Here is a 13,738-nt window from a genome sequence, read left to right on the forward strand (position 1 = left end):
ACTGACAAACTGCATTCTACCAGAGTGCAGGGACAGCTGCCTGGATGCTTTCTCTTTGCCGTTGCCATTCAGAATCGCACGTTAGAGCTGTGAGGCTACTGTTATTTTTGGTCTGCGTTTGTTCCCTTAACTCCCTGTGAGTCTGACCGTTTAGACTTGTTTGTTGACCGTTTCTCCCTTTTCCTATGTATGTCTCACAACAATACTTGTGTTGTTTCTTGGTGCAATCTGAGCCCATTGCTTGTGTGTGTGATGTCATTTTTCCATACTGAACTTAGAAAAAGGTGATGTGATTATAGTTACCAGGCTTTCCCTTGCTGACTTCACCCTCTGTGGTACCCTGGCACCTTTTCTTTTTTTCTTTTTTCTTTTTGGTTTTTCGAGACAGGGTTTCTCTGTGTAGCCCTGGCTGTCCTGGAACTCACTTTGTAGACCAGGCTGGCCTCAAACTCAGAAATCCACCTGCCTCTGCCTCCCAAGTGCTGGGATTAAAGGCGTGCGCCACCACGCCCGGCTACCCTGGCACCTTTTCAACTACAAAAGACAAGGGTTCAGCCACAGCTACTCCTCCACGTGAAAGGGAGGTGATTCCCTCTCCCCCACTGCAGGTGGAACTTTCCAGAGCAGCACCTCCCCCTCCAAACCCCAACTCTGCCTTCTCTTTACCTTGGATTTCCAAGGCAGGGACGTTGGGAGCTGGGTCTGATATTTGAAGTGGTAGAAGAAAGCCACCTCTTTTTCATCTCTATCGGCCACAGGCCAGAACAATCCTGTGTCTCCCCTGCTTCAGCCAGACATAGGCTCCAAATTAGAAATGCCAAGAGAGACGGCTAGTGACTTTTGCTATCTTGTGTTGTGGGAAACAGAATGTCCTATTTGCAATATGATTTCTCATCCTCTGGAGGAATCAGTGTTGTCTCCCAACTTCCCTTTGGGAAAGATGAGGTGTGGCAAAGCTAACGCCTAGACTAGGGACTATGTCAGGTTGGCAGGCACCTGACATTTGCATAGAATTCTATCTTAGTTGTAGAAGGGACTCTGGCAGTTTCTTGTCTCCCATGCCATTCACCCTGTGGCTACCCCTGTTTTCCAGATGAGAAGCGGAGATGCAGAGAGATCGTTAGGTAGTCAAGGATACAGTGTCTGCAGATGGGACAGTGCCCTGCCTTCAGAATCCACTATAACAAAAGATTGTATTCTTCCCAGTTAAACACGGCAGCTTACTCCGCTGCTGATTTGCAAGTGGAAGTAAAGGGTGCACCATTAAGAAGACAGACGTGAAACTTTCAAGGGTTACCTTGAAGGCTTCTGCAAAAGGATTCACTTGGTCCGAGTTACTGTTTGAACATTTCACAGTTGAAGGAACTGGTAGATTCTGTTTACTGCTAGCCCATATTTCTTTCAAAGCACACTTGAACTTCTTTTCTGCCTGGTTGGTTTTTTTTTTACCGTGTGCCATCCATTTTCGCTAATGGGGGTGTTTGCCATTTCTTGCAGGAGAACTAACGATAAATTATACCTTGAGAACTTCTAAGTAAATACGTTCATGCCTCAGCACTTTAATGTGTTAATTAGCTATTAACGGTGTCAGTAAATTAGACCTGTCAGAAATAATGGGCTCCTTGACTAGGCTTTTGCTCCCACTTCTCTTGATGGTGTAACTTCTAAGTTTGCCCTCCGGACCTGTTAAAAAGCTAGGGTAGGTAGAGGTCTGCCTTGCAAAATATAAACTCTGAAAGTCTGCTGGGACTCACGAAAGGCCTGAGATTCTGTATGCTTTAAGGACCAAAAGGCCCGAGTTTACAAACCTCAGGCTAATTAACACCACAAGCCATTCCTCTGAAGGCTGGCAGGGTAGTTTATCCCTGGTCTTGGTTCCCCATTACTGAAAAATCAGGCCAACTATTGTACTTAGAGCGTGCAGAAGTTAGCAAATTATCCTTGGTGTTCTTGAGCCAGAGTGGAGCGTACTGCTCTGCACACACATTTCTTGGTAGCACAGAAGGAGGAGCAGAGCTAGACAGACTGAGAGTTGGCCTAGACCCCCTTCCTTCCTGGGTCTGGGCCTGGAGACCTGGGAAGGTCAGAGAGAGGAGACTTTAGAATGAGAGATTTGGGAAAACTTTTTCTCTCTCTCTCTGAAGTGTAAATACTACTGTTATTTCCCCTGCCTTGCAGGCTGACTGGCTTGGACAGCATTTTAACCAGTGTTTACCATGTAGGGAAACTCATTCCCTGTTCTAAGTGACCAGACTGTAGAACGTAGCCCTTGGTAAATTCCAGACCATCCATCTGCCTGTGATGAAGCCCATAAGGAACTGCAGATTATGGTGCATAATAAAGGAATGTGTGTTCCTGTCTTTTTCTAAATATGTGTCACACACAGAAGTCTCCTCTTTCCCATGGTTTTCCTTTCCTGGGTCTCAATGGCCTGTGGTCAACTAAAGGCCATTAATAGTAAATGAAAAATTAAAAAATTAAATAATCTATAGGTTTTGAATACATTTTATTCTATTTTACTTAATTAGTACTTTTTTTTTTTTAACAGTGCCTCACTATGGAGCCCAGGCTAGCTCTGAACATTGTCAGAGTTCTGGGGCTGCAGGCCTGAGTTTCCCAAGCCCAGCTTTATAGATGCTGTTAACTCTTTCTGTACTTAATCTGTAATTTTTATCATATATTTTAGCAAAACTGGTGTATACATAAAATTCAGTATTATTTGTGGTTTCATGGGAGTTTCTAAACAAAACATACCCTAGGCTGATCAAGGGTACTACTGCATTTGTGTGTGTGTGTGTTTGCATGCGTGTGACTATATATATGTTGTGTGGGTATGTGTCTCTGTGTGTCAGTATGTCTGTGTCTGTGCATGTATCTCTGTGTATCTCTCTCTCTCTCTGTATGTCTGTGTATGTCTCTGTGTGTATGTCTGTGTGTGTGCATGCATCTCTCTGTGTGAATATATTTCTGTGTATATGTCTGTGTATGTATATGTCTGTGTGTGTATGTGTGTGAGTGTAGGTCTGTCTGTGTGTGAGTGTATAACTCTCTGTGTGTCTGTGTGTGTCTATATGTGCATCTTTGTGTAGGTCCCCATATGTATGTATCTATCCTTCTACTTTTATTGTTTAATGTTTGCATTCAGAGCAAGCTAATTGCTACCTGTTTGCTGCCTGTGCTTTTGTGGTGAGCAGGGAGCCCCTTGCGATCCCCTTGCAGACCCCTGGGCTTCGTGAGGTGGTGAGAGACCTTCTCCTGGTGTTGCTGCTGCTCCTGTGCTGTGGGCTAAAGTTTGAAATAGAGAGTTGGTTCAGTGTTTAGTAGCAGAGACCCAGACAGCTTTGCAGCACCAATGACTGTTAACAAAAAGAGCCTCCACTGTCCCAAATCACCAAACCAAGTTTCTTTTGCTGTCTTTGACAGCATCCTCATCAATGAAATGAACTCCGGCTGCACTGCCACAGCAGCCTGTGTTTACAGGGGCTGAGCAAACAGGACATTAAGCAGAAAGAACTGTTCCCCAGGGACAGGGTTCAACCTTTAATTTCCATCCTTTTCCAGAGAAGTGTGGGACAGGAGACCACCAACATTTACTCCACAAATTTATAATTATTAGCTTACTAGTATGGATTATCATTGGCTTTGCTTGAGTACTAAATAATGATAGGTGGCACTTAAGAGGGTTTTGTTCTTTTGTTTTTATTAGAAGGCCTAGTTCCCAAAGCAAGCCTGCTGTGTGTTTATTTGCCTACACCTGCTATACGCCCCTCTCTCACATCAGTCCGAACAGTGTTGTTTCCTGCTGAAATTAAGTGGCTTATATGGGAATGGTATGTTATTTTGAATTTTATTAATTTAGAGTGAGTCCGTGCCTGGCCAAATGCCCTGCTAAAGTTTGTCATTACCCCAGCTATGCAAATAAGATACGTGACTGAGAGCATAGATGGTTCAGTGGGAACAAGCTATCAGGCTCACGAAAGAAACTCGCTTGCACCCAAACACTTGGCTGAATTATAATTTACTCTCCTATTAGGCAATATTTTCTAAAGCCCAACTTTATTATATGCACTCTAACTAACAATAGCACAGTGTCTCTAAAATAATTCTTAGATTCGACATGGGTCACGAATGGACGCTGGCTAGTCTTACTCATAAACTTCCATTGACATCAGGAGATTTTACCCGTCGGGAGATCTTGCTGCCCGTGTAAATGTTCTAGTTTTGCAGTGCCAGAGTCAGTATGGTATCTATTGAGAAGGTTGCTACGCTAAGGAGTTAGAATGAGAGACAATGAGGCATGTACTTCATAATCTTTTCCAGGGTGTGATCCCTTCTACTGATTACTAGCTCATCGTGGCAAATCACAGTACCTTCGCATGCCTTGGTAAATACAGGAATAACATAAATTTAGCCAGAGGCTATGCATAAGGTGGCCCTTCAAGAGTGAGGCCCAGAACGGGCTTTTCAGGTAGACTTGCTTGCTTTCCTTTCTTTTCTTCTTATCCTTTTCTTTTGTCTTGTTTTGTTTTGTTTTCGAGACAGGGTTTCACTGTATAGCCCTGGCTGTCCTGGAACTCACTTTGTAGACCAGGCTGGCCTCGAACTCAGAAATCTGCCTGCCTCTGCCTCCAAGTGCTGGGATTGCTTTCCTTCCGTTGTGTTGCTGGTTTTCCACCAAGACAGTCTGACAGCCATCCCAAGCGACAATGCTAGCGAGGTTTTCTTTCTGGAGAGCTGTGCATTTCTGTGTTAACATGAACAACGACTTGCTCTAATTACAGGTTACATCCAGGCATGTAGAGGACTCATGATCGCTGCGGTCAGCCTGGGATTTTTTGGATCCATTTTTGCACTCTTTGGAATGAAGTGTACCAAAGTGGGAGGCTCAGATCAAGCCAAAGCTAAAATTGCTTGCTTGGCCGGGATTGTATTCATACTGTCAGGTAAACAGTTGAATTCCTACCAAACAAGGAACCTCGGGGTGTAAATGACGAAACGCTGACTGGTGTGCTTGTCCGCTGGTGTTTTGCAGGTCTGTGTTCCATGACAGGCTGTTCCCTGTATGCAAACAAAATCACAACGGAATTCTTTGATCCTCTCTATATGGAGCAAAAGTAAGTGTTGTCTTCAGTCGAGATGTGTCTAGCTCATAGAAAAATGAGAGAGCTGGGTGTCGTGGATTTCCTGTATAGCTTTTGAAAATGAAGTTTGTTAGTAAATCTGACATTAGGTTTATGAATCGTCTTGATGAAGGATGCGTTTGGTGACAGTTAATAACATCATACATCATCTTTAAATAGCTCAGAGCAGAGGATGTGGAGAAGTAAACCCATCCATTTACATGACCAAATTGAAGGGAAATTCAGGAAAAGTCGGGGTGATGTAAGATGCTAAGTTCTGAAGATAAAACTTGCCTTGGTAGTTCATTCAAAACAATCTTTGCAAATGCTGGTCTCTCTACCTTCCCAGCCTTTATGTAAAAACTACACACAGTGAAGTGCTGTGGGGCATCTAGCCCTCCCTCGGGTGACTGCTAGTATCTGCAGCTGAGTGCCTTAGGACTGACTTAATCAGCTTGTTGGTGGGTTGTTGTTTCTGAGTTTAAGGATGCTGGCTTTTTGATAGGGTCCCTGGGATTACTTCTTTGGATTGTAAAAATCCCAGGGACACCACATGAGAAACACCCAACCGTATATCAAATCTTTTGTCTTCATGAAACTCCCATGAAGCTCGCATACTTCTCTAGGAAACTGTGTGTGCACATTTGTGGGGTGACATGGGGGTGGGGGTGTTTTGACATCAATCAAGCTGGCAATTATATTTCAGACTTGAGATAAGTAATGTAAAAATTTTAAAGGTCAAGTATAGACATAATTGGTCAAGTGAGCATTATGTTTTCCTAGTACATTTAAAAGTCTTCAGGGCATTGTTTTTCTAGTTCTCTCTTCAGTAAGCCAGAGTAGTGGAGTTGTACGTAATGAGGATTATATGAACACATATGGGTCCCTTCACATGCCAGGCACAACATTGCTGGATTCTATCAAATTGCTTCACATTTATAATACCCTCATCAAGTGGGACTCTCTCCTGAGAGTCTCTTGGACTAAACTAATCCACATCTCAAACCAGGAGGTGGAGTTCTGTAGAACACATGCTCTAAACTGTGAGACTTATGATGCTAACAATAACTGTGCAATACTAATTTCATAATTACATGAAACTTTTGCTACTAAGAAACTACATGCTACTTTTTCCCCAGAGCTTCTGTCATACATTTATTTTAAAATAGTGTCCATTCAGACATTTTAAAATTAAGAAACAAGCAAACAAACATTGTCCTTAGATCCAATCTAATTTTTACTCTTTACCCATGGTAGAAAAATATATCCTAATTTGTAAGTATTCTCCTTACTTCTCTTTCTTTTTGTTGTGTTTCATGTTTTTGAGATACAGTCTTGCTGGGTAGCCCAGGCTAGACATGAACTATGATCTTTTTGCCTCAGCATCCTGAAAGCAAGGATGATAGGCTCAGCTTCTTGTTTATTTTTGAAAATTAGATTTGTACAGATGTACAGGAAACCAAACTCGGAGGTGATGATTGAGACTTCAAAATCTCAATAAACTCTGGTTGGATCAGGGAATGATTAGACTGGAGGGTGGTCAATGTCCTCGTGCATTCTAGTTAGAGAGGCATGGCAGGAACCCAGGCTTCAGGTAAACCAAGGGCTCCTTCAAACCGATCCATCGATAGCAGTGGTTTCATCTGATGTTTTACTTTCTAAATTAACACCTTCTTGGAGAGGGTGGGCAATAGAAATCAGAAAATCTGAAGCTACATATGCATTGGCTTCCAGTACAGAGTTAACCTGGCTCTACAGATCTTGAGAAGTCATCGTTAAAGCAAATCTTTGACCAGGGTTATTTGTGGAAGAGTGTGTTCTCGACTGGCTTTGCTAGAATTTACTAACTGCTGTCTGATTTCAAATTCATCTGAGCTTGAACATGTGTGAGACTCAATTGATGACTCTGCCAACCCAGGTGAGCAGAGGTTTGGAGAAGGTGCTGGAAGAAGGTTCTAGATGTTTCTTTGATGTCTTGCTAGACCGGCATGAGGACTCTGTAACTTTCTTGAGGTCAGAAAGCATCTCCTTCAGTTCTATCTACCTACCAGAGTGCTCCCAAGTGACTCTGTTACTGTAGAGAATCTGGTCCTTCCAGACCTGTGCAAAGCTTCCTGCTATGTTGACAGTCTGAGGAGGCAAGACTTTGCGGATGGATCTGGGAGGCATAGCCCTGTTCCTTTTCCCACAAATGGCACACATTAGGCTATACCAAGTTACCTCTAAGTGTTTTCTCCCTGGTGGTGGCCTCAGAAGCTGTGACTGTCAGTAGCATGAGTCCACGTATCTGGGTCCTTAGCAAAGCACCGGAAGGCTGCTGTTTGCCACAAGCTTTGGTTTGAATTGCACTCTTGTGCCCGAACCCTAAAATGAAGATCGTTCAGGCCTTGAAACATGTGTTCCACTTTCCTCTTGTTGTTTTGTTGATGCTGTTGAATTCTAATGCATCTCATCTCTCCAGCATTAGACCTTTGCAGAGCTCCACCCTATCCCTCTAGCATATACGCCTTGGCTGTCTAAGCTAGGAAAACACAACTAGGCTTATCAACAAATTCCTACTGTGTGCAAGGGAACCCAGTTGTTCCTCAGTTATTCCTGAGTAAAACGAGGGTAGAGCTGCAGTTGAGATTCTAGCTGTCATGTTGCCGTGCGATAGCTTCAGTGGCTTTTTATTCTAAAATGCTTTTTACCCCCATCATATAGTAGAAGAATTCTCTTCCGACTTACATCTAGCAGAATCACAGAACTTAGACAGCTCCCTGTGTTTGTGTTTTCTGCTGTTTCCCCTCTTTGTGAGTTTTCATCTAGGTGGTGACTCTGCTTGAAAAACTCCAACACAGGCATTTACAGAGACATGAAAACAACCTCTTCTCTTCCCCTTAGGCTATTCCAAACCAACTTCCTCCTTTTTATTAAAACAGGATCCAATAAATCCAAAAGAAAAAAATCTACCCACCTACAAGCTTATGCTAATAGGCACCCCAAAGCAAGATTCACAACCCACATGATAACATTATTCTTACCCTGGCTTTGTTGCCCAAACCACTAACTTCCTGAATGTCTTGTTTTGCTTTCTTAAACTGTTCCAAGTCACAATTGATCAGCAGAAAAAAAAAGTGCTTTTCAAAACAAGCAAAGTAGAAGCCTGCCACCACGACCCATTTAAAGAAACAGAACCATGTTGTCTGCAACTCCACTGTGTACCAGTGATGCTGGGCCTCTGAGCCTCACACTTGGGTCTTGGCCTCGAGGCTTTTCTGTTTTCCATTTTACTGTGGAATTTTTTTACTCTTCATTCCTGGCATATTTGATTCAATACTTTAGGATTTAGACTATACTTAGGTAAAATCTTTTCAATATTGTAGGTTTTAGTAGTTAGAAATTAATGCTTGCCAGACTGGGGATGTGGGACAATGTAGATGGAGGCCCAGGTCCAGTCCTCAGCATAGAAAGAAAGGCATACATGGGGTGGAAGGCAGAAAGAAAGAAGAGGGTAGGGAGGGGCAGGGGTGAGGTGGACGAGGGAAGAGCTACTTTCAGATGAGTTCTTTCATTCTAGTTTCTGGTTGAGACCCAACCTTACAGGTGCACAAGTGACCTAGCCAGGCTATTTACCTTTTCTCTCCCACCTTTGCCATCAAATGCTGCGATATGAATGCTCACTAGGTTCTTTGGAAAGTGAACTGAGGTTTTTGCACTGGCCATAGAGTTTTGGGTGGGAGATTGATCACACGGAAGCCTTAAACACCGGGAATAATTGGAACTCAACAGTAAGAAGGCATGAGCCTGGAACCTCGCTTTGTTTAGAAGCCTCGTGGGTCACCTCTGCTTACAGGGAGTCTCCAGATGCGTCCATTCGGCTACTGAGCCTTTTAAAAATCAACCGGGATAGCAAATGTTTGCCAACTCCATTCCATTTTACTGATTAGCCTGTGGCGAGATGATTCCTGTCAGTGTAGTTGGGTCTGACAACTTAGCTCCTATCCCTGTACACTCTGGTCAGACCTCTGATCAACCTTCCCCACTTGCTTCCTGGGAGATGTAGCTTCTGAGGGGTTCCTTTTGTTCCTCTCGCCCACATTATCACCCTACTGGTAGTTCACACTTGCTGGTTTATCAGTCTCCCAGACCAGACAGGGAGCATCGTGAAACAGAGAGCGCATGTTAATTTGTTGGACTTCTTGTAACCGTGTAGCTAGTCCACGCTTCAGGATACAACAGGGGTGATATCAGCCTCGACGGGTCTGTGTCTCTCTGTAAGTGGAAGACCTTTGCTTATGAGATAAGGGTAATCAGATGAGAGCATCCTGAGCCTAGAGAGATGGCTCAGCCTTCAAAGGCTAGGAAGGCTCACAACCAAAATGTCAGGAAAGACCTGGGTCCAAGCTGCCTGGAGTAACTCAGCCCTGCTGCTTCCTAGTTTCGTGTCCTTCCCACGCTCTGTGATCTGAGTCTACAGAATGAGGATAAGTGGTTGTGATGGTCAGGCGGGATGGCAGAGCTCAGAGTTTAAAGTCATATCTGAAAGTGCATAACAAACACTACAGAAAAATGTTAGCTCTTATTTCAAAAGATCCTTACACACGTATCCACACCACACCACCTCACCTTTTACAGTATTTTTGAGATTAGCAATAGAGAAATGCTAGAGACCTAACAGAAGGAATAATTGTTTTATGACACTTGGCTCTTGTCTTAGTCAGGGTTTCTATTCCTGCACAAAGCATCATGACCAAGAAGCAAGTTGAGGAGGAAAGGGTTTATTCAGCTTACACTTCCACACTGCTGTTCATCACCAAGGAAGTCAGGACTGAAACTCAAGCAGGTCAGGAAGCAGGAGCTGATGTAGAGGCCATGGAGGGATGTTCCTTACTGGGTTGCTTCCCCTGGCTTGCTTGGGTTCTTATAGAACCCAAGACTACCAGCCCAGGGATGGCACCACCAACAATGGACCCTCCCCTATTGATCACTAATTGAGAAAATGCCTTACAGCTGGATCTCATGGAGGCATTTCCTCACCTGAAGCTCCTTTCTCTGTGATAACTCCAGCTGTGTCAAGTTGACACACAATACCAGCCAGTACAGCTCTCAAATAAAAGGAAATTTCAAAGGGGGTCTAACGTGCAACCATTAGGAGAACCCGCACAAGTAGCCATAATTTGTTAATTTCTGGTTACCTTATCCTTGAACTGAGTTACATACAAGCAAGCTGCTGTAGTATCCGTCAGTTACTAAGATACTGGGGGATTGTTTATATCAGAACGAACCCCACAGGGTCTCCTGCTTTGGTTGGTGTTCAATTGTTTTCCTGTGGACTGCTGGGGATTCTGAATGAACGCTGGAAGCATTTTAATTGTTCGGGATTAGCTTTTGGCCTGGAGTCCATCTGTACATACATACTTCCGTATGAAGGAACTCCCCTGTCCACCCTCACAGCGACTTCAGCACAGGCTTAGCCACACAGAGTCCTCTGAAAGGTCTCAGGGCAGTATTTGCTGTTAGGAACTTCAGCAGGGTCAGTTTATTCAGACTTCAGAATTGCCTTGCAAACACATCATTGAATCTCCGTGAGCATTGTGACTCAGCACACCATTCCTGCTCCAGATCAAGACCAGGGAACCCCCTCCCCCCAATTATCCACCCCGCTAGACAAGATCAATGGCACCAATGTTGCTAAGTAATGGATTTATTTTTGCAACAAACGGAGTAACTTGGGACACACGAAATATTTCTACTAAATTATAATTTACCTTGGCTAACATGACATTTAGTTCCACTGTGAATGGCTTCTAAGTTTCCAGTAACTTGTAAGGTTACTCCTCGGAAGACCTCACCGGTCACCTGGTGCAGTGACAGCCGGGAAGGTGCTGGAGTCAGGTCAGTTGTGAGAGGCTAATCTGGGCCCTGACCTTGTAGTCACTCAGTTGCTTCATCACAGTAACACAGATGGGCAGTGTTACGAAGATTAAAGAAAATAACATACCAGGAAAATGTTGGTCAAAGGCTACTGCATAGAAACAGTAGAAAGATCGGTTTTACATTGGTTTGTGAGTTCAGCCCGAGGGCTGCTCATTTTTCTGTTTTGTTTTGGTTTTTTTGTTTGTTTGTTTGTTTGTTTGTTTTTGTTGTTTTGAATGTACCTTGGGATCATTTCTGATACCTGTCTGTGTTTTTTTTATTCTTTAATGAGTTAAATAAAAATATTTGCAACATGTTAATTTTAAAAATAAATGTGAGAACAGCTCCTTCTATAGCACACAGGGAGAAGTCAAACAAGGCTCCTGCCATTAACACATTGCTTGTGGACTTCTGAGCCAGCTTGTAGTAAGTCACACACATGCTGCAAGACAATGCATGCATGCTTGTTATAATTCGAAATTGAGAACTGGCACCAGAGGAGGAAATTTAAAAAGTGCAGCCTTGCTTTGGTTTCTCAAATTTGAGAATTCCATATGCAGATCTCCCAACATGGGATTTAGACTTTTGTCTTGCTTTGGCTCCTGACTGGGAGCCTCCAGCACTGTTTTGTAAGTGGTCCGGGATACCAGACTGTGGGAGGGACTGTTCGCAGAGGAGATTGGCGGTGGGCATCACGCAGAAGGCAGGTGGACTTTGGCAAGCTCTCAATGGCCCACTCTATGTCAGCAACTTGGAATTTGCAGTGTTAGGAACAGATGTGCTTATGTCCTTATAGAATATCCATTTATATAGACTCATCCTTGCAGTTACACCGCCTTAGATTAAAGGGCTATCTACATCAGACAGCAATGATGTCCAAAAGGCTGGCTTACCAATGGAACTAAGGAATTCAGTTTTAAAGAGCTCATGTGGATAACATATAAATGTACATTCTAGATTTTTTTTTTTACTTTCTTCCCAAAACATACTGTTTTGCATTAAGGTAACTGGTGTGTGTGTGATTACCATTTTTAATTAAAGCAAGGACATTGTACTCTAAAAAGGCCTGTGACCTTCATTAAGGTCCCTTCAGTATTCTTTCGGTCTTTTCATTTGCTGTAGCCTTACTTTTGGAGGGGCTGTTCAGCACACCCTGGCTTTAGTGGCTCCTCTGGTGGCATTGGGTAAAAGATCAGCCTCCGGGCGTTTGGAAAAAATTCCACACCCTGTGGTTCTGGAGCCACTGAGAACTCAATGAGCCAAAGAGGGAGAAAAACCTGAAATGGGAACTCAGAGTAGATGGAGTGGCATTCAAAAGCACTTATAACTCATTTATTGTGAGAACAACGGTTAGGCATCCAGGTTTGGGATCACAGTTACAGGCTTAAACTCTCAGCTCTACCCTTTACTTAGCTCAAATGTGAGGCAAGTCATTTAATCTCCCTGAGCCTCAGTTTCCTCTTCTGCAAACTGAGGATACATATACCCATATCTCAGAATTGTAATGAGGGTTGAACGTCGATGTGTGTTCAGATGCACAGGACAGTCTAAGAGCCAGGGCTTGCCGTTCCTGGTCCTCAGACCACATTTGTATGTATGTGGGAAAGCTGAGGTCAGTCATTCTGTTTGCACAGACATGCTCTTTGAGTTCTATTGTTAGGCTCCATCACACCCGTACTGTAATTATTTGCTTAATGTCTCACTAGTCCCACCAGAACTATAGGATCTGTGGGAGGAGCTGTCGGGCTGACATATCTTGTCAATCCGGGATACAGTGAGTGGCTTGGCATGTCTGTGGTGACAAAATGAAAGGGCTGGTGCATTGTGCTGAGTCAGCACCACCACGCAGCTCTTGTCCTCTTCAGAAATGATGGGTGTGAGCAAGAGTCTTATCTAGCTGTAGATACAGCAGGACTAACTCGTACTTGAAAGCACATTTGAAATGCTTCAGATCTTTCTGGTTTATTTGGGAGGATACTTTAGAGCAGTTAATCCATGTTTCAATTTTTCTGATAAGAAGTAACCTCATCCCCCAGTCTTGGTGTGCTAGAGTCATGTGCTCTGATACAAACGTGTCAAAGCTACGAGGGGGCAGCCCTCTGATCCAGAGTGACGCGTTTTTGGTGTATGCTAAAATGTTTCAAGTCTAAGCCAGTCTCTGTCCACACAGTTAAGGGTCAGTCTGGTGTGGAGCTAGTTATTCTTCCACCATAGGGAAGAAGCTGAGGTGAGGTGATGGGACCATAGAGACCACAATGGGAGTGAAAAGCTGGCTTAGGGACAAGAGGATATTGCTCATAAAAAAAAAATGCAGCAGATAATTTGAAGTCTGGATAACCTTCCTGAAGTGTTGAAATCAGTTTCTTAGCATTACCGAGAGTTCCAGGCAGAGGTGAGGGAGACGTGCCTTGGAAACCGATTGCTGTGAGCTTTATTGTCCCTTCTCTCCAGGCTGCCTTTGAATGGAACCAGTCACTGTTTGCCATGGAACAGGCAGGGATGGGTGTGGACTGAAGTCACCCTGCTGAGGGAGACTCAGACACAGGTCTCTCAGCAGAATAAAGAAAAAGTCTGGGGGCTGGTGAGATGGCTCAGTGGGTAAGAGCACCCGACTGCTCTTCCGAAGGTCCGGAGTTCAAATCCCAGCAACCACATGGTGGCTCACAACCATCCGTAACAAGATCTGACTCCCTCCCTCTTCTGGAGTGTCTGAAGACAGC

At 43.8% G+C, this 13,738-nt stretch overlaps 1 protein-coding gene across 4 annotated transcripts in view; it reads left to right on the plus strand.

Annotated features, from left to right (window-relative positions):
* The window catches only part of Cldn10 (claudin 10), an 86,385-nt gene that overhangs the window by 67,663 nt on the left and 4,984 nt on the right, over positions 1-13,738 (plus strand). For 3 of the 4 annotated variants that reach the window (XM_021182088.2, XM_021182089.2, XM_021182087.2), the window contains exons 2-3: positions 4,782-4,943; positions 5,033-5,114. In XM_021182088.2, the coding sequence (XP_021037747.1) occupies positions 4,782-4,943; positions 5,033-5,114 (244 nt within the window). Of the gene's footprint in view, positions 1-4,781; positions 4,944-5,032; positions 5,115-13,469; positions 13,647-13,738 lie in introns of those variants that run through there. The other variant, XM_029469336.1, reaches the window with a different exon arrangement.

Source organism: Mus caroli, chromosome 14 (genome assembly GCF_900094665.2).
Source record: "Mus caroli chromosome 14, CAROLI_EIJ_v1.1, whole genome shotgun sequence".
Lineage (NCBI taxonomy): Eukaryota > Metazoa > Chordata > Mammalia > Rodentia > Muridae > Mus > Mus caroli.